This window comes from Anoplopoma fimbria, chromosome 5 (genome assembly GCF_027596085.1).
Source record: "Anoplopoma fimbria isolate UVic2021 breed Golden Eagle Sablefish chromosome 5, Afim_UVic_2022, whole genome shotgun sequence".
In the NCBI taxonomy this organism is placed as follows: Eukaryota; Metazoa; Chordata; class Actinopteri; order Perciformes; family Anoplopomatidae; genus Anoplopoma; species Anoplopoma fimbria.
In genome coordinates this window covers 19,048,048-19,073,618 of record NC_072453.1, presented here as the reverse complement: position 1 = coordinate 19,073,618, position 25,571 = coordinate 19,048,048, and the positions used below count along the sequence as shown (strand labels likewise).

The following is a 25,571-nucleotide window of genomic DNA, read 5'->3' as shown; positions in this document are numbered from 1 at the left end:
TACCTGTCGTTTACATGTTTACCTGTTGTTTACATGTTTACCTGTCATTAACATGTTTACTTGTCGTTTACACGTTTACCTGTCATTTACATGTTTACTTGTCGTTCACATGTTTACCTGTTGTTTACATGTTTACCTGTCATTAACATGTTTACTTGTCGTTTACACGTTTACCTGTCATTTACATGTTTACTTGTCGTTTACACGTTTACCTGTCATTTACATGTTTACTTGTCGTTTACACGTTTACCTGTTGTATGAGTTGCAGTAACTCCATCCTCTCTCGGAGGATCTGGGCATCTCTCTCTCTCAGCTCACACATCACAGATCTTTTCCATTGGTCCATCGCTCTCCTCAGCCCGTCCCGTTCTTCCTCCGTCAGTGTTTCAGACAGACGGCTGTGCTCCATCTTTAATCCCACCATCCTAAACTCCTCCTCCTGCTGCAGAGCCTCAAACAACATGGCCTCCAGCTCCAGGATCCTCTGTGTCAAGAAAATATTTTATCCGATAATCAGGGTCAGTATTAACTGTGCTTTAATATAATTTAGCTTAAAAATGTTTTTATTAAAATAAATGAGTGAATGCGATACTGTTGTGGGAAAACCTGCAAACCTGAGTTAATCTTTGTAGCCCTGCAGTATACCGGGTTGTATTTTTTAAATCCAACGTATATCTTTAAAATAAATTCATGGAGACACTGAGCTGGAAACACATTCAAGCAACTCTAACAAAGATACTTTGGACGACACATTAATCATTCATTTCTTGTATTTTTGTCTGCGGGGACTGTTCAGGAATGAAAAATGGCCTTTGGACTTTTTGACCCGGCCAACCAACTAAATATGTTTATTTATGTTTTACAAATAATTTCCTAAAAGTTTACAAATCATTTGGTAATCATTAACACATGCTTAATAACTTTTGTAAAATATGATGTGTGCAACAATAAACTCTTATATAATAAAGTTTACTAATGTAATCAGAATGTAATAGTTATTGTGTTTTCTCAGCTATGAGACAATATCTATTTTTCCAATGATACATTATGAAATTACTTATTTTCATATTTATACTTATTTATTACCTAAATTAAAGCATATTTATCCTTATTATTATGACTATTATATTATTATACTAATAATTAGTATACTTCATTAATTATTTCATTGTTTGTTAACAGTAAAAAAACTATTATCTGAAGTTTAATTAAATATCAATTTACCATTTATTAATGGGTTATTTTGAAGTGTTACCCAATATTCATAAGAATAACTTCAGTGAAATAGATGTCAAATAAAACTATGGGGTGTTGTTTTGTATGCATGAATTCTTTGTCCAGGAGAAATTGTCTTCACTGGTGTTTAGTCTCTGATTTGTTAACCAGAATCAGTTTTATTGGTCAATGAAGTTTGTGCACATATTTTGCAACAACACCACAGTGACATGTGGCTTCAGTGAATCATTTCTGTGTAACACCTTTAAAATAAAACACCTCCCACCTCCATGGTTCATGATCACCTGGCTGTTGTGTCTCTTCTTCAGCAGCTTCTCACCTTATGAGCCTGATCCATTGACTGCTTCCTGTAGTCCAACTCTTCGTCCAGGTAACCTTTCTGCTTACTGAACAGATCCTGGTAAACAACACACAGAGGTCAAAGGTCACCTAAAGGTTCTGCTGCGGAGTTGCTGTGACACTTACTTGGAATCAAACAAGCAACTTTGTGTTTTTCTCCACCTTAAGTAAACTTATGTGAAACAGACAAATCTTAACCCAACCAACGGATTCAAAGTTGAACAGCAGAACAACACGGCTGCTGTGGGTTTCTATGTTGTGTATGTACACAACTAAAATACAACCATAAACAATCTCACATGTTCGATCCATTCTATCAAAGGTTTCACCATGACGACAAGCTTCTCTGTTGGTTCAGTGTAAAAGTTCACCAAACGTGTTTTCAAAAGTCATGTTTTTCAGAACACTGTTGCTATGCGGCTTCCTCTTGGCTTTTGGGGTTAGATGTCGACCATAAACTGCAACAGCCCTGTTTGGATCTGTCTTTACTATCACTATCTATTCAAGGAATTTTAAAAAATCTAATGATTTATTGTGTTTTATACATTTGATTTGTTGAACAAGTTGGTTAGGTCAAGTTGAGTTTTCTACCTTCTCGCTTTCAATGTCCAACATTTTCTGCTGCAGAGCCGACTTTGTCCCTTCAATGGACTCCAACCACTGACCGGGGAGAGAGACAGGTAGAGAGACAGGTAGTTGGACAAAAGAGGTAGATTGTTAAAAAGACTGGCAAAAAGTGAAATCGCTCATGTCCCATGCTCAGATAGCGTTTCCATCTTCAGGACCCTTCAGGATGTCAGAGACACAAAGAACGAACAACATCAACTAAAAACAAAGACAGACAGAGACTAGATGAGTGAACAAGACAAATAATCTGTCATATGGTCCATTGTGTTTGTATGATTCAAACAACAATACAAAATGAAATGATGCCACTAACTGAAGCTGTCCTTCTACAAGAACTCTGACTGGATGTCTGGGATCCAAACAAAAGGTGGGGGGACAGCAGGTTGACAGACTGCTGTGTTCAGGTGTGACTGTTACCTTTTCTGCTAGAGTTAGAACCGTCCTGGCCTGGATCACCACCACCTGCTCTTCATTGGACAGATTCTGCAAGAAGACATGCCAACAGCAACACATCAACAATATGGAATTAACATGTCAACAACACGCCAGCAACATGTAAATGAGATGTAAAAACCAAAGCGGTAACATGTAAATAACAGGTAAAAAACACATCATCAACATGTACATAACAGGTAAAAAACACATCAGCAACGTGTAAATAACACGTAAAAAAACACATCAGCAATGTGTAAATAACACGTAAAAAAACACATCAGCAACGTGAAAATAACACGTAAAAAAACACATCAGCAACGTGAAAATAACACGTAAAAAAACACATCAGCAATGTGTAAATAACACGTAAAAAAACACATCAGCAACATGTAAATAACACGTAAAAAACACATCAGCAACGTGAAAATAACACGTAAAAACACATCAGCAACATGTTAATAACACATAAAAAACACATCAGCAACATGTAAATAACAGGTAAAAAACACATCAGCAACGTGTAAATAACACGTAAAAACACATCAGCAACATGTTAATAACAGGTAAAAAACACATCAGCAACATGTAAATAACAGGTAAAAAACACATCAGCAACATGTAAATAACAGGTAAAAAACACATCAGCAACATGTAAATAACAGGTAAAAAACACATCAGCAACATGTAAATAACAGGTAAAAAACACATCAGCAACATGTAAATAACAGGTAAAAAACACATCAGCAACATGTAAATAACAGGTAAAAAACACATCAGCAGCAATAATGTAAATAAAATAACAGGTAAAAAACACATCAGCAACATGTAAATAACAGGTAAAAAACACATCAGCAACATGTAAATAACAGGTAAAAAACACATCAGCAACATGTACATAACAGGTAAAAAACACATCAGCAACATGTTAATAACACATAAAAAACACATCATCAACATGTACATAACAGGTAAAAAACACATCAGCAACGTGTAAATAACACGTAAAAAAACACATCAGCAACGTGTAAATAACAGGTAAAAAACACATCAGCAACGTGAAAATAACACGTAAAAACACATCAGCAACATGTAAATAACAGGTAAAAAACACATCAGCAACATGTACATAACAGGTAAAAAACACATCAGCAACGTGTAAATAACAGGTAAAAAACACATCAGCAATGTGTAAATAACAGGTAAAAAAACACATCAGCAACATGTAAATAACAGGTAAAAAACACATCAGCAACATGTACATAACAGGTAAAAAACACATCAGCAAAGTGTAAATAACACGTAAAAAACACATCAGCAACGTGTAAATAACAGGTAAAAAACACATCAGCAACGTGTAAATAGCAGGTAAAAAACACATCAGCAACGTGTAAATAACAGGTAAAAAACACATCAGCAACGTGTAAATAACACGTAAAAAACACATCAGCAACGTGTAAATAGCAGGTAAAAAACACATCAGCAACATGTAAATAACAGGTAAAAAACACATCAGCAACATGTTAATAACACATAAAATCAAATCGGCAAGATGTAAATAACACGTCAGCAACATGATAATAACAAAACAGTAACATGTAAATAACACGTAAAAAACACATCAGCAACATGTTAATAACACATAAAACGAAATCGGCAACATGTAAATAAGACGTCCACAACGTGTAAATAAGATGTAAAAAACAAAGCAGTAACATGTAATTAAGGCATCTGCAACATGTAAATAACAAAACGGTAACATGTAAATAACATGTCAACAACACATCAGCAACATGTCAATAACATGTCAACATAACTTTAGCAACATGTTAATAACATGTCAAGATCTCTTCAGCAACATGTAAATTAACACATGAACATGTAAATACCATGCTAATTAAACGTCAATAACATGTAATTAACAGCTGTATGACTTAAAAGACAAGTTAACACATCATCATCAACATGTAAAAAACACGTCAACACAACGTCAGCAACATGTTTAATAACACGTCAACATGTTAGATAAAACTCTACATTTTTATCAACATGTAAATAACACCTCAACAACATGTAAATAACACATCAACAACATGTAAATAACACCACAACAACAGGTAAATAACACATCAACAACATGTAAATAACACCACAACAACATGCAAATAACACATCGACAACATGTAAATAACACATCAACAACATGTAAATAAGACATCAACAACATGTAAATAAGACATAAAAAAAAAGTTCATAAAACGTGAACAACACATCAACACGTTCTGGTTCTGCTAAATGAATGGTTCTGCTGGTTCTGTCAGATTTAGTCAAATCCTTCTGTTTTTACGCATCTGTTTGTCAATAATGGGACAACATCTATGTGTTATCGTGGTGAAGTAAGCACATTTTCATCAACATTTTCATATAAAGTATTTCATCAGCCCAGTCAATCACCAGTATAACAGCAGAACTATTAGCGGAGGCACTGGTGTGTTTTCCAGATGGATTGACTGCAGCGGACTGAAGCTCCAAAATAAAGGCTCCAAAATAAAAGGTCTGCTGCTTCTGATGATGAAGATGAAGTTTAGGTCAATCTTGATTGACTTTACTATTATAAACACATACATGTACAAATTAAATTCAACATACACTTACGGCGTTATCTCCCAGAATGTCCAGCTTCTTCATCAACTCACTGATCGAAATGTCCTGAGGAATAATAATAAACGTTATTCAGAGAAATGAATTACTACTCAGGTGTACTCCGATGTGTTTACAGGTGTACTCCGATGTGTTTACAGGTGTACTCCGATGTGTTTACAGGTGTACTCCGATGTGTTTACAGGTGTACTCAGGTGTGTTTACAGGTGTACTCAGGTGTGTTTACAGGTGTACTCCGATGTGTTTACAGGTGTACTCAGGTGTGTTTACAGGTGTACTCCGATGTGTTTACAGGTGTACTCCGATGTGTTTACAGGTGTACTCAGGTGTGTTTACAGGTGTAATCATGTGTGTTTACAGGTGAGCTCAGGTGTGTTTACAGGGGTACTCAGGTGTGTTTACAGGTGTACTCCGATGTGTTTACAGGTGTACTCAGGTGTGTTTACAGGTGTACTCCGATGTGTTTACAGGTGTACTCCGATGTGTTTACAGGTGTACTCAGGTGTGTTTACAGGTGTACTCCGATGTGTTTACAGGTGTACTCAGGTGTGTTTACAGGTGTACTCAGGTGTGTTTACAGGTGTACTCCGATGTGTTTACAGGTGTACTCAGGTGTGTTTACAGGTGTACTCCGATGTGTTTACAGGTGTACTCAGGTGTGTTTACAGGTGTACTCAGGTGTGTTTACAGGTGTACTCAGGTGTGTTTACAGGTGTAATCATGTGTGTTTACAGGTGTACTCAGGTGTGTTTACAGGTGTAATCATGTGTGTTTACAGGTGTACTCAGGCGTGTTTACAGGTGAGCTCAGGTGTGTTTACAGGTGTACTCCGATGTGTTTACAGGTGTACACAGGTGTACTCAGGCGTGTTTACAGGTGAGCTCAGGTGTGTTTACAGGTGTACTCAGGTGTGTTTACAGGTGTACTCAGGTGTGTTTACAGGTGTACTCAGGCGTGTTTACAGGTGAGCTCAGGTGTGTTTACAGGTGTACTCAGGTGTGTTTACAGGTGTACTCAGGTGTGTTTACAGGTGAGCTCAGGTGTGTTTACAGGTGTACTCCGATGTGTTTACAGGTGTACTCAGGCGTGTTTACAGGTGAGCTCAGGTGTGTTTACAGGTGTAATCATGTGTGTTTACAGGGGTACTCAGGTGTGTTTACAGGTGTACTCAGGTGTGTTTACAGGTGTACTCCGGTGCAGAGTTACTTACAGTGACTCCCTCTGCTTCGCAGTAGATCTGTAGGGGACTGAGGCCTTCTGGGAAATGGAGTTGTTGGAAGTTAATGGCAGGTGAGCGTCGCTCCCTCTCCTAAACAGTTAACACGGTGAGTCACACTCATTAGTGTGTTTTAATTGTTTGTTGTTTACGTCTGTTTTAACTTGTTGTTGTTCACGTCGGTCTGACTGATTTAATGGTTATTTATGTCTGACTGACTGTTTTAACTTATTGTTGTTGTAGTTGTTGTTGTTTATGTCCTTCTGTTTTTACCTCAAGCTCCAAGATCCGAAACTCCAGCAGTTCGTTTTGATCTCTGACGTCCTGGATTTCATTTTCTAGCTGCAGCTCTTCACCTTCCATTTGCTTCACCTGCAAATATCAAAAATATACGTAGAGAAGCAGACAAATTATGAAAACGATGTCACATAATGCTGTATGTCTGTGTGTGTGTGTGTGTGTGTGTGTGTGTGTGTGTGTGTGTGTGTGTGTGTGTGCATATTTATATATATATATATACATATATGTGTCTGTTTTATTATTTTCATTTAGTGTCTTATTTGGGACATAGTCGTGCTCTTAGTCCAGGAACTGTAGTTTCCATCCTGCTTTGAAGTATACTGTTGTCATGGAGACAGTGAGGTAGCTGTGTTTCTTTATTAGTGTCCATGTAGTCAAAGTGTCTCCATTAACAGTGTTTCAATGATCTCTATACAGATTGATGAATGACTATAGCTGGAACACTTTGATACTGAAGAAATCTTAGAGACATGATGATTATTTTCTCTGAGATTTCTAAGTGGATTTATAGACCTATATTGTGGATAAACATGAGAGGTTATGAAATCCTCCAGAAGTGGAAGTCTCACTGAAGAACATCAATGTGTTTCATGTGTTCAAACAGAGCTACGGATTCCAAAGTTTGCTTCACCTTCTCAACCAGCTGTTGATTCCTTTGGTACAATGCCTGCTTCTCCTCCACCCACTTCACATCCTGAGAGACAGACAGATAGAGAGACAGACAGATAGAGAGACAGACAGATAGAGAGACAGGCAGATAGAGAGACAGGCAGATAGAGAGACAGACAGATAGAGAGACAGGCAGATAGAGAGACAGGCAGATAGAGAGACAGGCAGATAGTCAGCAGTATCAGTTGCCATACTATAACAAGAAGTTCTGACCAACCAATCTGATTGGTCATTTAGATGTTTGTAACATAACTCTCCTAGCCGTTGAAATATGACTCCATCATTCCCATGGGGACATTTTATCTTTAACTGACAAAACTGCAATACTGATAGAGGTTCATAGTATTGATACAAAATCAATGTCAAATCAAAAATGAACAACAAAGTGATCGATTCTGTATCAATACTATAAACCTGATCGATCTAAACCGATTGGAGCAAAAAAAGTAAAATAAAGATAAAAACTTATTGTGTGTGTGTGTGTGTGTGTGTGTGTGTGTGTGTGTGTGTGTGTGTGTGTGTGTGTGAGTGTGTGTGTGTGTGTGTGTGTGTGTGTGTGTGTGTGTGTGTGTGTGTGTGTGTGTGTGTGTGTGTGTGTGAGAGTGTGTGTGTGTGTGTGTGTGTGTGTGTGTGTGTGTGTGTGTGTGTGTGTGTGTGTGTGTGTGTGTGTGTGTGTGTGTGTGTGTGTGTGTGTGTGTGTGAGTGTGTGTGTGTGTGTGTGTGTGTGTGTGTGTGTGTGTGTGTGTGTGTGTGTGTGTGTGTGTGTGTGTGTGTGTGTGTGTGTGAGTGTGTGTGTGTGTGTGTGTGTGTGTGTGTGTGTGTGTGTGTGTGTGTGTGTGTGTGTGTGTGTGTGTGTGTGTGTGTGTGTGTTACCAGTCCTTGCTGTTTCAGTGCTGACTCCAGGTCTGCAACTCTGGTTTGATATTGAGAGATTTCAGTCAGCAACTGCTCTCTGGTCTGTAAGACGGGGAATGGAACCATAGAACTGTTAGTGCCTTGCTTCATTACAGGGAATAGAACCATCAACATGTTGGTGCCTTGCTCATGGTCTGAGTCACCTTGATCTCCTTCTCAGCGTCGTAGTTGACTCCGCTCGTCTCCGTCAGGAGAGCGTACGCTCGCTGCAGCGCCTGATACTCCTGAGTCAGCTGACGGTAACGAAACTCCACCTCCTCACGCACACACACCTTAAACACACAAACAAGTGAGTAGCAGAACCAGTAACAGAACTAGTGAGACCAGTAACATAATCTGTAACAGAACCAGTGAGACCAGTAACAGAACGTGTCACACCAGTGAGGGGAGGAGCCATGTTACCTCTATGAAACCCCTCCTGGTGGACCACCCTGCTAAAATGAGTCTCCAGAGACCTGGTCTGGAACGAGCTGGTCTTAACTGATCCTAGTCCGAACTGTTAAGACGGTCTTTACTAAGACCAGTGCTTACTGATACTGGTTTTAACTGTTAAGTTGTCTTTATTTAGACCAGTGCTTACTGATACTGGTTTTAACTGTTAAGTTGTCTTTATTAAGACCAGTGCTTACTGATACTGGTTTTAACTGTTAAGTTGTCTTTATTTAGACCAGTGCTTACTGATACTGGTTTTAACTGTTAAGTTGTCTTTATTTAGACCAGTGCTTACTGATACTGGTAACTTTAAGTTGTCTTTATTAAGACCAGTGCTTACTGATACTGGTCTTAACTGTTAAGTTGTCTTTATTAAGACCAGTGCTTACTGATACTGGTCTTAACTGTTAAGTTGTCTTTATTAAGACCTTACTGATACTGGTCTTAACTGTTAAGTTGTCTTTATTAAGACTGGTCTTAACTGTTAAGTTGTCTTTATTAAGACCAGTGCTTACTGATACTGGTCTTAACTGTTAAGTTGTCTTTATTAAGACCAGTGCTTACTGATACTGGTTTTAACTGTTAACTGATACTGGTTGTTAAGTTGTCTTTATTAAGACCAGTGCTTACTGATACTGGTTTTAACTGTTAAGTTGTCTTTATTTGTCTGATTTATCTTTATTAAGACCAGTGCTTACTGATACTGGTTTAACTGTTACTTTATTTGACCAGTGCTTTGAACTGTTTTAACTGTTAAGTTGTCTTTATTAAGACCAGTGCTTACTGATACTGGTCTTAACTGTTAAGTTGTCTTTATTAAGACCAGTGCTTACTGATACTGGTCTTAACTGTTAAGTTGTCTTTATTAAGACCAGTGCTTACTGATACTGGTCTTAACTGTTAAGTTGTCTTTATTAAGACCAGTGCTTACTGATACTGGTCTTAACTGTTAAGTTGTCTTTATTAAGACCAGTGCTTACTGATACTGGTCTTAACTGTTAAGTTGTCTTTATTAAGACCAGTGCTTACTGATACTGGTCTTAACTGTTAAGTTGTCTTTATTAAGACCAGTGCTTACTGATACTGGTCTTAACTGTTAAGTTGTCTTTATTTAGACCGGTCATTACGTCCGTTGCACCAACCAAACTTAAGCTTCGTCTTAACTTCGCCCGGTAAGCCAATGTGCCAATGGCGTAGCAGCATGCGTTGCTAGGATACGGTGTTAACAATCTCCCGCTGACTTGTTGATTTGTGGCAACGTTACGAACCATCAAAAAGAGGAAATGCAGTTCAACAGACACTGAAACAGGAAAATGAATAGAGTCCTTCATCCAGCACCAGAATGTTCTGACTGCCGTCCACTGCCGTCCATATAAAATGATGAAGCAAAGTCCAATTTAAAGACAGATAAGAAGAAGAATTAAAGATAATTCAGGACATAAATGATTGATCGGACGAAGCAAAGAAAGACATCTTCTAAAAGAAGTCCATCAAACCTTCAGCCTAGATGATGCAACCGGACCCTGGATCCTCTGATCCACCACAGACCTGAACGCGGTCCAGGTGGTTCAGTCTGTGTGTGTGTGTGTGTGTGTGTGTGTGTGTGTGTGTGTGTGTGTGTGTGTGTGTGTGTGTGTGTGTGTGTGTGTGTGTGTGTGTGTGTGTGTGTGTACCTCGTCTGGTTCTGTATCAGGAGTTCGGTCGGTGTGAAACGACAAAGATGATCCATCAGAGTCCACAGAAACTTCCTCATCATAGCCATAGAATGTCTCTATAACCTGTGTGAGAACAAGAGAACAGGAGAACATATGAGAAGGAGAACAATAGAGAAAGAGAACAAGAGAGAAAGAGAAAAAGAGAACAAGAGAACAGGAGAACAGGAGAACAGGAGAACAAGAGAACAGGAGAACAAGAGAGAAAGAGAACAAGAGAGAAAGAGAAAAAGAGAACAAGAGAACAGGAGAACAGGAGAACAATAGAGAAAGAGAACAAGAGAGAAAGAGAAAAAGAGAACAAGAGAACAGGAGAACAGGAGAACAATAGAGAAAGAGAACAAGAGAGAAAGAGAAAAAGAGAAAAAGAGAACAAGAGAACAAGAGAACAGGAGAACAATAGAGAAAGAGAAGAAGAGAGAAAGAGAAGAAGAGAGAAAGAGAAGAAGAGAAGAAGAGAACAGGAGAACAGGAGACCAAGATAACAGTAGATCAAGAGAGCAGGAGAACAAGAGAACAAGAGAACAGGAGAACATATGAGAAGGAAAATAAGAGAGGAAGAGAGAAAGAGAACAAGAGAACAGGAGAACAAGAAGGAGGTGACAGGTCTGAAACCTTTTAGACGTCTCACCCTGCAGGCTTTGAAAGTTCGTTTCCTCCTCACTGATTCCTGACGTCTGTATCTCAGTAACATGTCTCTCTCCTGGAGGAAACATGCAGAAACATCATTCATTCATTCATTCATTCATTCATTCATTCATTCATTCATTCATTCAATCATTCATTCATTCAATCATTCATTCAATCATTCATTCAATCATTCATTCATTCAATCATTCATTCATTCATTCATTCATTCATTCATTCAATCATTCAATCAATCATTCATTCATTCAATCATTCATTCATTCAATCAATCATTCATTCAATCATTCATTCATTCATTCATTCATTCAATCATTCATTCATTCAATAATTCAATCATTCATTCATTCAATTCAATCATTCATTCAATCATTCAATCATTCATTCAATCATCAATCATTCATTCATTCATTCATTCATTCAATCATTCATTCAATCAATCAATCATTCATTCATTCAATTCATTCAATCATTCATTCATTCATTCATTCATTCATTCAATCATTCAATCAATCATTCAATCAATCATTCATTCAATCATTCATTCATTCATTCATTCAATCATTCATTCATTCATTCATTCAATCATTCATTCATTCAATCATTCATTCATTCATTCATTCATTCAATCATTCAACCAATCATTCATTCAATCATTCAATCATTCATTCAATCATTCATTCATTTATTCATTCATTCATTCATTCATTCATTCATTCATTTGGAGTTGTGTTGTCTCTTCATATGTTCAGCTGCTTGGTGTTCCATAAAAAAATACATAATTGACCTAAATACACACAGTGAAGTAGTAACAGTCGTAGAAATACTGACAGTAGCAGAAGTAGTGCTGATTAATACTCACTATAACATTCTTTACATAACCAGCTGTCTCCAGAGCCTGGAAACACAAAGAGTTTATTTAAATATTGTTACTTCATCAAACTCTGAACATCAGTGGGTTCAAATCTATCAGCAGCCAAACTGTGCTCCGTTTTCATAAACCATCGACGCTGTCCGTGGTGCTGACGTAGCAGAAGGATTTGTAAAGTGACTTCTGTCAGTCTTGTCCTGGATCTATGATCCATTACCAGGAAAGATGTGTGTGAATGCTGACAGCTGAAATAGTGTGAAAGGAGAAACAGGAAGAAACAGAATTATCTAAAGAAGCAAAGAGCTGAAAACATGGCTGTCAAAAGGTGGAGGCTAAACTGTTGTTCTGTCAAAAGGCGGAGGCTAAACTGTTCTGTCTAAAGGTGGAGGATAAACTGATGTTCTGTCCAAAGGTGGAGGCTAAAGGCAAACTCCCGGAGGACCTTCTTAACTTCCAATCTCTCCTTTCCACTTTTTCCTCCTCTCTAGCTACTGCTAAAGCGGCTTTCCTCCGCTCTAAAATCCTAACCTCTGCTTCCAATCCTAAAAACTCTTTGAAACTTTCTCTTCACTCCTCCAACCCCACCCCCTCCTCCTACTTCCTCCCTTCTCCCTGATGATTTCGCCAACTTCTTTGACAAGAAGGTAAACGATATCAGATCCTCCTTCTCTCAGCCCCCCTCCCTGTCCACCCTCTCTCTACCCTCTCGCTCTCCAGCCTTCCCCTCAGCTCCCCCTTCCCTCTCCACACCCCATCTTACCCTATTTTGCTCCCCTCTCCCCTAAGGAGGTCCTCGACCTTGTTACATCTAACCGCCCCACCACGTGCTCCCTTGACCCGATCCCCTCCCCTCTTCTTCAGTCTATTGCCACTGAACTCCTTCCTTTCCTCACCCACCTCATCAACACATCTCTCGTCTCGGGATGCTTTCCCTCGGCTTTCAAGACTGCCAGAGTCACCCCCCTTCTGAAGAAACCATCACTTGACCCCTCTGATGTCAAGAACTTCAGACCGGTTTCTCTTCTAATTTTGCTGTTGTTCTGTCAAAAGGTGGATTCTGTACATTGGACAAGTTGTCAATGATGTGTTGTTGTAGTAGCAGTGGTATTAATAGTAGTAGTAATAGTATAAGTACCTTGGACAAGTTGTCAATGATGTGTAGTTGTAGTAGCAGTATTAAAGTAGCAGTAGTGGTAAAAGGAATAGTTCGTTTTTCTAGAAGCTGTATTAAAAGTAGTAGTAGTAGTAGTAGTAGTAGTAGTAGTAGTAGTAGTAGTAGTAGTAATATCAGTACCTTGGACAAGTCATCGATGATGTGTTGTAGTAGCAGTATCAAAAGTAGTAGGTAGTAGTAGTAGAAGTATTAGTGGTAGTAGTAGTGGAAGTAGTAGTATAAGTACCTTGGACAAGTCCTTGATGATGTGTTGTTGTGGTAGTAGCAGTATTAATAGTAGTAGTAGTAGTAGTAGTAGTAGTATTAGTAGTAGTAGTAGTAGTAGTAGTATAAGTACCTTGGACAAGTCGTCGATGATGTGTTGTTGTGGTAGTAGCAGTATTAATAGTAGTAGTAGTAGTGGTAGTATTAGTAGTAGTAGTAGTAGTAGTAGTAGTAGTATAAGTACCTTGGACAAGTCGTCGATGATGTGCTGTTGCTCCAGAACTTGTAAACGCAGAAACTCCATCTCTCTCTCATCCTGGCTGTAACCATGGTAACTGGTGGAGTGGCTGCGGTCCAGGTCATTTAAAGAACTTGGTCTCCTCTGGGGACCAAAACAAACTCTGTTGTCATCACGGCAATGACTGTCTTATTACTAATCAATCAATAATCTCACAAGCCATCACTGCAATTATTCTAATTGTACTTTGTTCTTTGTCATTATACTTTTAATAAGATAAGATGTCAACAAGTGTGAACTCATTTTGACCAATCGACTTGTTTCTGTGTTTCTATGGATTGATAACAATCGATCAATCCTTTAAACAACATTACTACTGGTTAGACTGGGACAGAACCAGCTCTACTGCTGGTTTGACTGACACCGAACCTGTCACAATTTTGGTTTTATTTTAGTAAGTTCTCTGCCTCTTGTGTCTTGTGTTCACTTCACTTCCTGCCTTTGTATGTTTTCACCTCTGATGTATTAGTCTCGTCAGCCTTGTTGTGTTTCTCCACCAATCAGCTCTCAGCCCTCATGTCTGCCCACCTGTGTTTGGTTGTCTGATTAGTTTCATGTGTATTTATAGTCCTGTCTTTAGTCTGCTAGTTGTTGGGACGTCTGATGTGTCTACTATGTTCCTGCCTTGTTCCTGTCTATGTTCCTGTCTATGTTCCTGTCTATGTTCCTGTCTATGTTCCTGTCTATGTTCCTGCCTTGTTCCTGTCTATGTTCCTGCCTTGTTCCTGTCTATGTTCCTGTCTATGTTCCTGCCTTGTTCCTGTCTATGTTCCTGCCTTGTTCCTGTCTATGTTCCTGCCTTGTTCCTGTCTATGTTCCTGTCTATGTTCCTGTCTATGTTCCTGCCTTGTTCCTGCCTTGTTCCTGTCTATGTTCCTGTCTATGTTCCTGCCTTGTTCCTGTCTATGTTCCTGCCTATGTTCCGTCTATGTTCCTGTCTATGTTCCGTCTATGTTCCGTCTATGTTCCGTCTATGTTCCTGTCTATGTTCCTGCCTTGTTCCTGTCTATGTTCCTGTCTATGTTCCTGTCTATGTTCCTGCCTTGTTCCTGTTCCTGCCTTGTTCCTATGTTCCTATGTTCCGTCTATGTTCCTGTCTATGTTCCGTCTATGTTCCGTCTATGTTCCGTCTATGTTCCTGTCTATTTTCCTGCCTTGTTCCTGTCTATGTTCCGTCTATGTTCCTGCCTTGTTCCTGTCTATGTTCCTGCCTATGTTCCGTCTATGTTCCTGTCTATTTTCCTGCCTTGTTCCTGTCTATTTTCCTGCCTTGTTCCTGTCTATGTTCCGTCTATGTTCCGTCTATGTTCCTGCCTTGTTCCTGTCTATGTTCCTGTCTATGTTCCTGCCTATGTTCCTGCCTATGTTCCTGCCTATGTTCCGTCTATGTTCCTGTCTATTTTCCTGCCTTGTTCCTGTCTATGTTCCGTCTATGTTCCTGCCTTGTTCCTGTCTATGTTCCTGTCTATGATCCGTCTATGTTCCTGCCTTGTTCCTGTCTATGTTCCTGTCTATGATCCGTCTATGTTCCCATGGATATTCCTGGTTCCTGTTTCGCGTCATTTTCTTCGTTGGACTTTCTGTTATTGGTTTAGTCATCACCTCCATGTACGTTTTGTTTTGGACTTTTGATTATTAAAATCCCTGTTTAATTCTCCCTCTGCTCCTCTCGTGTGTCTGCGTTTGGGTCCATCTCCTGTTGCCTCTTTACCTAAACCTGACCGAACCAGCACGCCGTGTCTGAGTCCGTTGTGAGGGTCCATGAGAACAGGGTCAGAGGTTACGTTATGGTATTCTCAAGATGGCGCCTCCAATGGGAGCCTTTCGTTTGTTCATTCAGTTTTTCATTCGCCAAGGAAGAACTTTTGAACATCCAACAAGGAACCTGTCAAATTTGTTCACAGCTTTTCATCCAGCTGGAATGTTTTGGTGAGCTTTAGTGAGAGGCAGACGGTGGAAACGGGCTGGAGAACTCTTTAAACTGCAACAGTGAGGATTATGAACTGTACATCTGGCAAACATCTGCTCTCTGGCCCAAAAGATGGATGAGCTGCTGCTCCTCACGACAGCACACACATACTGTAAATATAAATCATAAAAGCTATATTTACCTGAACACACTGTACATAATCATCCAGTCCATGTTTACCCATTCAGTATTTATTTATGTCTTTCACTATCTGTATAGTACAACTTACAGAAACACGTATTACTTTGTACCCTCTGATCGGAGGGACCCTCTGACCCTCTGATGGAGGGATCTCTGATTGGAGGACGACCCTCTGATCGACCCTCTGAGGACGACCCTCTGATTGGAGGACGACCCTCTGATCGACCCTCTGATTGGAGGACGACCCTCTGATCGGAGGGACCCTCTGATCCCCCTCTGATCGGAGGATGACCCTCTGATTGGAGGACGACCCTCTGATCCCCTCTGACCCTCTGGAGGATGACCCTCTGATGGAGGACTGGAGGATGACCCTCTGATCGGAGGACCCTCTGACCCTCTGATCGGAGGACTGATTGGACCCTCTGATCCGACCCTCTCGGAGGACGACCCTCTGATCGGAGGATGACCCTCTGATCGGAGGACGACCCTCTGATCCCTCTGATTGGAGGATTGGAGGATGACCCTCTGATTGGAGGACGACCCTCTGACCCTCTGATTGGAGGACGACCCTCTGATTGGAGGACGACCCTCTGATCCCCTCTGATTGGAGGATGACCCTCTGATCTGACCCTCTGATTGGAGGATCGGAGGACGACCCTCTGATCGGAGGACGACCCTCTGATGGAGGATGACCCTCTGATTGGAGGACGACCCTCTGATCGGAGGACTGATCCCCTCTGATTGGACCCTCTGATCGGAGACCCTCTGATCCCCTCTGATCGGAGGACGACCCTCTGATCGGAGGATGACCCTCTGATTGGAGGACGACCCTCTGATCCCCTCTGATTGGAGGATGACCCTCTGATTGGAGGACGACCCTCTGATCCCCTCTGATTGGAGGATGACCCCCTCTGATCCCCTCTGATTGGAGGACCCTCTGATCGGACCCTCTGATCGGAGGACGACCCTCTGATCGGAGGACGACCCTCTGATTGGAGGACGACTCTCTGATTGGAGGACGACCCTCTGATCGGAGGACGACCCTCTGATCCCCTCTGATTGGAGGACGATCCTCTGATTGGAGGACGACCCTCTGATCGGAGGACGACCCTCTGATCCCCTCTGATTGGAGGACGACCCTCTGATCGGAGGACGACCCTCTGATCCCCTCTGATTGGAGGACGACCCTCTGATCGGAGGACGACCCTCTGATCCCCTCTGATTGGAGGACGACCCTCTGGCAGCTGCCCTGGTGTTTCATTACTTGTGTACGTAACAGTTCTGTGTATTCTTTGCTTTAGGGCCTTGTCTCTACCTGTTAATTATTATTCATGTGCAGTGCACTGAGAGAGATGCAAAAATAAAAAATGTATTAAAACTGGGTCATATTCCTCGTATGTGCATGCGTACATGGCAGATAAAGGTCATGTGATTACCATAGTTACCATCTCCATGTTCTCCTGGGTGACGAAGCGAAGCTTGTTGTCGAGGCGACGTAACGTGAGCGCCAGCTCCTCGTTCTTCCTGCTCAGACGTTTGTTTTTGTCCAGAAGAGGAAGGAACTGACTCTCTGTCTCTCTCAGACGCTTCAGCTGCAGACGGCCAATAGAATACAGGAGAGAGAGAGAGAGAGAGATTGATTTCTACATTAGTTGGACATTTCTACATCGTGAGACATTTCTACATTGTGAGGACATTTCCACATTGTGAGGACAATTTTACATTGTGAGGACATTTTTACATTGTGAGGACAGGTCCTCAAATCTGTCTGGCCCTTTATAAGACTGAAGGTTCAGATTTTGTTGCTTAGGTCAGGGTTATGGGACTGCATTATGTCAAAGAGGCCATGAGTCCATTTAATATATTGAAGGTTGAAGAAAGATGTCTATGTTTGTGTCTTTACCAGTTCGTTTCGTTCTTCAGACAGCAGAGCGTTTCGATCCTCCAACTTTCTGACAACGGCACTGAGTTCAGCGATTTTTAACTGAAACCTGCGTGTGTCCCGGTCCTCCTGAGACTGCACACACACACACACACACACACACACACACACACACACACACACACACACACACACACACACACACACACACACACACACACACACACACACACACACACACACACACACACACACACACACACACACACACACACACACACACACACACACACACACACACACACACACACACACACACACACACACACACACACACACACACACACACACACACACACACACACACACACACACACACACACACACACACACACACAGACACACACACACACACACACAGACACATAGATATTCTGTTACAGAGGTATTTCCTGCTATCACTCTTATAAGTCAACTTCATGTTCTCATGTTCAGTGTTGCTGACAGTTTTTGATTAACATGAGAAAAGATGGACGACATTTAGAAAACTGCTTCTTTGATGAAAAGAGCTACAATGAGCCTGTGGACATAAAGACATATAGAGAGAACACTATGACTTTGACTCCCAAGGTGCATTTCACCAACAAACAACCACAGAGTTCTGTCACCTCTACAGAGATACATGTAGCTGGTGTGCTGAGGCTGAACGTAGATGTTGTAGAGAGCTGATCGAACAGCAGCTCAGACTCATGAGCAATGACGTGGTGATTTCGCTAAAAAAAGGCAATGAAAAAGAGCTTCACGGTCTGCTGTGTGTTTTCTGCTAGTAGTAGTAGTAGTAGTGGTCGTAGTAGTAGAAGAGGTAGTGGTATTTGTAACAGTCTGGAAAAGTCACAGATAATTTGTTTAGGTGGTAATAGTAGAAGTATTTTTACAGTCTCCAAGCTTCATAGTCTGTTGATGTATTATTGTAGTAGTGGTAGTAGTAATACTATTTGTACTTTGGAGAGATTGCGATGATGTGTTGTGGTGAAGGTGGATAGGTCTTTTATGATGTGTTGTTGTAGTATTTATACTTTGCTGACAGTCATCGAATCACAAAGCTTCATGGTCTGTTTTAAAACCTCATCACACACTCTAGGAAGAAATATACAGTTTCTACCACTGTTTGTGACATCTTTATGTGAGAGACAACAGGATCTGCCACTGTTTGTGAGATCTTCCACTGAGACTCAACAGTATTTGCACTTTACAAGGGGTAGTGGATTGTGTGATCCTGGGGACCAAAAGATCCACTTTTCTGTACTGGGTGAGTGTTTGGGTGGTTCCAAGTTGAGCAGTGGGCCTGGTGACTCTGAAGAAGGAGGAGCCTGGCGTGGAATGTCATGATTTCAAAGTTCAAAGTTCACCATGACCAGTTAACGAGCTGTGTCTAAACCGGGACATGAAGTGAATTTCTTTCATGCAGAAGGAGCAGGATGAGGTGGAGCTTACGGTGTGAGGAGCAGTGTTAGGGGTGGGGTTAAGAGCTTGGCCAGGGTGGTTTAGTCCAACCCTCTGTGCATCTCTCAGGGCTGCGATTTGCTGCTCAGCAGCCTGAGTCTGCAGCTGGAGGCGGTGGGCGTGTCCAGCCTGCAGCCCCAGGGCTTTATCCAAAACACTGACAGCTCTGTCCTTCAACTTAATTTCATCCATCTGCATACAGAGAGGTAGACAGACAGGTGGAAAGACAGACATGTACACAGGTTAGAGACAGACAGGTAGATGGGGTTGGGCAGATTAGGTCGGATGTGGTCCGTCAGACAGGTAAGGAGCAAGGTTAGTAGGTCACACAGGTAAGGGGCGGGGCCTAAGCACAGCCAGACCCCCCTCACATAGACCCGAGGTTAATGAGACCCGAGACAAAATAACATCGATGCCAACGAGGTGACCAACGCCAGCAGCAGCAACATGATCCAGTCGATCAAACTAGCAACTGGTGGATAAAGAGCAGCAATATGATAATAATGTCCAATAACGACCTCACAGACTCATTTATAGGAACAATTGATGTTAGCAAAGACGATCTCAGGTCACAGATCACAGATCTGCTGTGAAGTGGGACGATCATGATCAGATCTGATACTGGTTCACTTGGGTGCATTTGGATCCACTCAGGTATTTGACTTACTGACAGACAGATCTGCAGAAGTCAAACCAGACCCTAAACAACCTGATTTAGATAGAACTCGGAGCCAGTTCTGTTCTTGGATCCTCAGAACCAAGTGGACCCCTGAAGACCTCTCATACTGGATAAGAGGAAGTGATATCATTCTCCTTATATAAATAACTATTGTTTCCACAGTAGAGATGGCTCAACTAAGCAGAGGACCGCTGGTTACTTCAGTGTGAATGAAGAGCTTATCTTTGAATATGATATGTAACTTATTATAAGTAGTCTTATTATATGAATCATTTATGTCATATACATTGAATGTGTTGTATCTAAGAACTGTTATGCTGTTCATTCTGGTCACATGACATCTATTGCATTCTGTCCATCCTGGAGAAGGATCCCTCCTCTGTCGTTCTCCCAGAGGTTTCTTCCTTTTTTCTCCCTGTTAAAAAGGGAGTTTTTTTAGGATGGGAGTTTTTCCTGTGCCGATGTGAGGGAAGGACAGAGGATGTGAGGGTCTAAGGACAGAGGATGTGAGGGTCTAAGGACAGAGGAAGGACAGAGGATGTGAGGGTCTAAGGACAGAGGATGTGAGGGTCTAAGGACAGAGGATGTGAGGGTCTAAGGACAGAGGATGTAAGGACAGGGTCTAAGGACAGAGGATGTGAGGGTCTAAGGACAGAGGATGTGAGGGTCTAAGGACAGAGGATGTGAGGGTCTAAGGACAGAGGATGTGAGGGTCTAAGGACAGAGGATGTGAGGGTCTAAGGACAGAGGATGTGAGGGTCTAAGGACAGAGGATGTGAGGGTCTAAGGACAGAGGATGTGAGGGTCTAAGGACAGAGGATGTGAGAGGATGTAAGGACAGAGGATGTGAGGGTGTAAGGACAGAGGATGTGAGGGTCTAAGGACAGAGGATGTGAGGGTCTAAGGACAGAGGATGTGAGGGTGTAAGGACAGAGGATGTGAGGGTCTAAGGACAGAGGATGTGATAAGGACAGAGGATGTGAGGGTGTAAGGACAGAGGATGTGAGGGTCTAAGGACAGAGGATGTGAGGGTCTAAGGACAGAGGATGTAAGGACAGAGGATGTGAGGGTCTAAGGACAGAGGATGTGAGGGTCTAAGGACAGAGGATGTGAGGGTCTAAGGACAGAGGATGTCTAAGGAGGGATCTAAGGACAGAGGATGTGAGGGTCTAAGGACAGAGGATGTGAGGGTCTAAGGACAGAGGATGTGAGGGTCTAAGGACAGAGGATGTGAGGGGTAAGGACAGAGGATGTGTAAGGACAGAGGATGAGGGAAGGACAGAGGAGGTGAGGGTGTAAGGACAGAGGATGTGAGGGTCTAAGGACAGAGGATGTCGCATGTGCACAGATTGTAAAGCCCTCTGAGGCAAATTTGTAATTTGTGATTCTGGGCTCTACAAAATAAACTGAATTGAAAATTAACTGTTGAACCACAAATGACTTGTTACGCGCCTTAAACAGCTGCTTTCTATTTCTCTACGAGTTAAACCCAAGAGAAGTGGGACACTGTTTGGTGTGTAAATACAGAGTTCTGTATGAGGTTTGACTCTAACACTGTCTTTTCATTGTACTGTCTGTTTAGCCAGTCTTTGTTTTCCTGTTTGTCCATGTAGGTCATTGTGGATGTGATATTTAAACCATATGTCATATGTCATCATGTGTGTAGACAGTAACGTGTGACGGGACTCGTACCAGCCGGCGGATCTCCCTCTCACAGTCTCTCTTTGTCCTGTTCAGCTCCTCCTGGTGTTGGTGATGAGCTGATCTCAGTTCAGCTGCTCGGGCCTGGCAGGCCTGCTGTGCCGAAGTGAGAGCCTCCTCAGCGTTCCTCTTTGCTCCTCTTTGCTCCTGCACCTCCTGCTGGAGGCGACAACGCTCTGCCTCCCAGCTCCTCCTGGCCTCCTCCACCTCGGCCATTAGGGCGCTCCTCACCTGAAGAATGAGAGGACAGAGTCTTAAATATTCCTTCACACCTGAACACTGATGACCTGCAGCTTCCTGAGGTTAAACTCAGACTAAATTAAGTTTTTGTGCTAGAAATCAATTATCTAATGATATGCAGATATTTATTGAGAAAGACAGGTAGACGTGTAGACAGACAGGTGGATAAACAGACAGACAGGTAGATGTGTAGACAGACAGGTATGAAGAAAGACAGGTAGATGTGAAGACAGAGAGGTGTCTACACAGAAAGACAGACAGATAGATGTGTAGACAGACAGGTGTGTAGACAGATATACATGTTTATATGCAGACAGACAGGTAGATGTGTAGACAGACAGGTGTGTAGACAGACAGACATGTTTATATGCAGACAGACAGGCATATATGCAGGCAGACAGACAGGTATGCAGACAGACAGGTGGGTGTGTCTCCAGGGCTCCACCTTGTCCGTGGATCCGTCCCTAAGCGTCAGCACCAGGCCGTTCAGACGCTGAATCTCTCCGTCTTTGATCTTGATGACTCTCATCAGCTCCATCTCGTGTTGCCGTAGTAACGTCTCCCTGGTAACCGACAGCTCCTTCTGCTTCTCCTCGTGGAGTTTGGTCTTCAGCTCCGTCACGGCGACCGTGGCCCGGTGATGCTCCGCCTTCAGCTCCTGGCTCTTCTCCCTCTCCAGGCGGCTGACCTGTGAGCATTTAAAATTCTTCTCCTCACCTACAAAGCTCTAACTGGCCAGGCACCGTCTTATCTTAAGGAACTTATATTTCCATATTACCCAACTAGAGAGCGATCCATCAATGCAGGGTTACTTGTGGTTCCTAGAGTATCTAAAAGTAGGATGGGAGCCAGAGCCTTCAGTTATCAGGCTCCTCTTCTGTGGAACCAGGTTCCAGTTTCAGTCCGGGGGGCAGACACACTCACCACTAAGAGCAGGCTTAAGACCTTCCTTTCTGATAGCGCTTATAGTTAGGGCTGGTTCAGGTCTATAGTTAGGACTGGTTCAGGTCTATAGTTAGGGCTGGTTCAGGTTTATAGTTAGGGCTGGTTCAGGTCTATAGTTAGGGCTGGTTCAGGTTTATAGTTAGGGCTGGTTCAGGTCTATAGTTAGGACTGGTTCAGGTCTATAGTTAGGGCTGGTTCAGGTTTATAGTTAGGGCTGGTTCAGGTCTATAGTTAGGGCTGGTTCAGGTTTATAGTTAGGGCTGGTTCAGGTCTATAGTTAGGACTGGTTCAGGTCTATAGTTAGGGCTGGTTCAGGTTTATAGTTAGGGCTGGTTCAGGTTTATAGTTAGGGCTGGTTCAGGTTTATAGTTAGGACTGGTTCAGGTCTATAGTTAGGACTGGTTCAGGTCTATAGTTAGGACTGGTTCAGGTTTATAGTTAGGACTGGTTCAGGTCTATAGTTAGGACTGGTTCAGGTCTATAGTTAGGGCTGGTTCAGGTTTATAGTTAGGGCTGGTTCAGGTTTATAGTTAGGGTTCTGGTTCAGGTTTATAGTTAGGGCTGGTTCAGGTCTATAGTTAGGGCTGGTTCAGGTTTATAGTTAGGACTGGTTCAGGTCTATAGTTAGGGCTGGTTCTGGTTCAGGTCTATAGTTAGGACTGGTTCAGGTCTATAGTTAGGACTGGTTCAGGTCTATAGTTAGGACTGGTTCAGGTTTATAGTTAGGGCTGGTTCAGGTCTATAGTTAGGACTGGTTCAGGTTTATAGTTAGGGACTGGTTCAGGTTTATAGTTAGGACTGGTTCAGGTTTATAGTTAGGACTGGTTCAGGTCTATAGTTAGGACTGGTTCAGGTTTATAGTTAGGACTGGTTCAGGTCTATAGTTAGGGCTGGTTCAGGTTCTCCTTGGTCCAGCCCCTAGATATGCTGCTATATGCCTAGACAGCCGGGGGACTACCTAGGATACACTGAGCTCCTCTCTCCTCTTCTCTCCCTCCATCTTTATGTATTAATCTCTATTTATGCACATTACTGATTTTGCTTCTTCCCCGAAGTCTTTGTGCTTTCTCGCCTCGCAGGTTCCCAGGAATCGGGGTTATATCTGGACCGTGATCGTGCCACCTGCTGTGACCCTGCTGACACCCACTGCTACTACCACTATTATTATTAGTCACATTACTATTATTATTATCATTACTAGTCACATTACTATTACTATTACCTGTACCATTAAGCATTTTAGCTTTGCTTCCACCCTGAAGCCCTTTTTGCTGGTCACATTATTATTATTATTATTCCGTATATCATTATTTTAATTCTACTATAGTCATTGCTGCTTTTATTATAAAAGTAGTCTTAATTGTTTCCTTGGTTACTCTGCTTACTACTGTGATTATATGAATCATTTATGTCATATACATTGAATGTGTTGTATCTCTGTTATGCTGTTCATTCTGGTCACATGACATCTATTGACTTCTGTCCATCCTGGAGAAGGATCCCTCCTCTGTCGCTCTCCCAGAGGTTTTTGTGCTGTGCCGATGTGAGGGTGTAAGGACAGAGGATGTGAGGGTCTAAGGACAGAGGATGTAAGGACAGAGGATGTGAGGGTGTAAGGACAGAGGATGTGAGGGTGTAAGGACAGAGGATGTGAGGGTGTAAGGACAGAGGATGTGAGGGTCTAAGGACAGAGGATGTGAGGGTGTAAGGACAGAGGATGTGAGGGTCTAAGGACAGAGGATGTGAGGGTCTAAGGACAGAGGATGTGAGGGTCTAAGGACAGAGGATGTGAGGGTGTAAGGACAGAGGAGGTGAGGGTGTAAGGACAGAGGATGTGAGGGGGTAAGGACAGAGGATGTGAGGGTCTAAGGACAGAGGATGTGAGGGTCTAAGGACAGAGGATGTGAGGGTCTAAGGACAGAGGAGGTGAGGGTGTAAGGACAGAGGATGTGAGGGTGTAAGGACAGAGGATGTGAGGGTAAGGACAGAGGATGTGAGGGTGTAAGGACAGAGGATGGAGGGTGTGAGGATGTGAGGGTGTAAGGACAGAGGATGTGAGGGTGTAAGGACAGAGGATGTGAGGGTGTAAGGACAGAGGATGTGAGGGTCTAAGGACAGAGGGTGAGGGTCTAAGGACAGAGGATGTGAGGGTCTAAGGACAGAGGATGTGAGGGTGTAAGGACAGAGGATGTGAGGGTGTAAGGACAGAGGATGTCTCATGTGTACAGATTGTAAAGCCCTCTGAGGCAAATTTGTAATTTGTGATTCTGGGCTATACAAAATAAACTGAACTGAATTGAATTGAGCAGTTTTACACGAGCAGTGAGTTAACAGGGATCCCAATGGTACTCTGGGTGTTGTAGTCCTTACCTTGTTCTTTTCATGTTGTAGTTCTATCTGGATTTCTGTCAGTTTGGCTCTCAGCTCCTCATTTGCTGCTTGAAGGGTTGCCATGGCGTCAGGTCTCTCCCCCTTTCCCCGCCCCCCTGCTCCTCTCTTTGACATCACCACCAGCAGGCTCCGCCCCCAAACAGCTGTCTGTCAATCTGAGGTTTGTCTACATCTGGATCGGTGGACACAAATACACAACCGTCAACACTGAAGGAATTCATAAAGTCTCATCTGATTGATCAAGTGTTGCCTTATGTTAACTGATATTATCCTCGTTGGTCTTTGTGGTAAAAAACCCAAAAACACAGTTCAGAGATGAGAAAATACATGAAAGCAAATACTACAATTAGATTACTTTGTTATATAAACATCAACATGTGACATGTCAC

The 25,571-nt window shown here is 42.2% G+C and overlaps 1 protein-coding gene across 1 annotated transcript in view; it reads right to left on the bottom strand.

The window, feature by feature from the left end:
- jakmip3 (Janus kinase and microtubule interacting protein 3) overlaps nucleotides 1-25,296 on the bottom strand; it is a 28,886-nt gene extending 3,590 nt beyond the window's left edge. The window contains exons 1-21 of the mRNA XM_054598609.1: nucleotides 25,162-25,296; nucleotides 22,292-22,534; nucleotides 21,598-21,837; nucleotides 19,218-19,418; nucleotides 17,745-17,852; nucleotides 17,287-17,433; nucleotides 15,449-15,471; nucleotides 13,678-13,813; nucleotides 12,047-12,082; nucleotides 11,171-11,242; nucleotides 10,501-10,605; nucleotides 8,539-8,667; nucleotides 8,354-8,437; nucleotides 7,443-7,505; nucleotides 6,785-6,883; nucleotides 6,506-6,604; nucleotides 5,284-5,343; nucleotides 2,620-2,685; nucleotides 2,167-2,235; nucleotides 1,556-1,633; nucleotides 251-484 (exon numbers count right to left, since the gene is read on the bottom strand). Of these exons, the coding sequence (XP_054454584.1) occupies nucleotides 251-484; nucleotides 1,556-1,633; nucleotides 2,167-2,235; nucleotides 2,620-2,685; nucleotides 5,284-5,343; nucleotides 6,506-6,604; nucleotides 6,785-6,883; nucleotides 7,443-7,505; nucleotides 8,354-8,437; nucleotides 8,539-8,667; nucleotides 10,501-10,605; nucleotides 11,171-11,242; nucleotides 12,047-12,082; nucleotides 13,678-13,813; nucleotides 15,449-15,471; nucleotides 17,287-17,433; nucleotides 17,745-17,852; nucleotides 19,218-19,418; nucleotides 21,598-21,837; nucleotides 22,292-22,534; nucleotides 25,162-25,296 (2,427 nt within the window). The remainder of the gene's footprint in view (nucleotides 1-250; nucleotides 485-1,555; nucleotides 1,634-2,166; nucleotides 2,236-2,619; nucleotides 2,686-5,283; nucleotides 5,344-6,505; nucleotides 6,605-6,784; nucleotides 6,884-7,442; nucleotides 7,506-8,353; nucleotides 8,438-8,538; nucleotides 8,668-10,500; nucleotides 10,606-11,170; nucleotides 11,243-12,046; nucleotides 12,083-13,677; nucleotides 13,814-15,448; nucleotides 15,472-17,286; nucleotides 17,434-17,744; nucleotides 17,853-19,217; nucleotides 19,419-21,597; nucleotides 21,838-22,291; nucleotides 22,535-25,161) is intronic.
- Nucleotides 25,297-25,571: the final 275 nt, after the last annotated feature.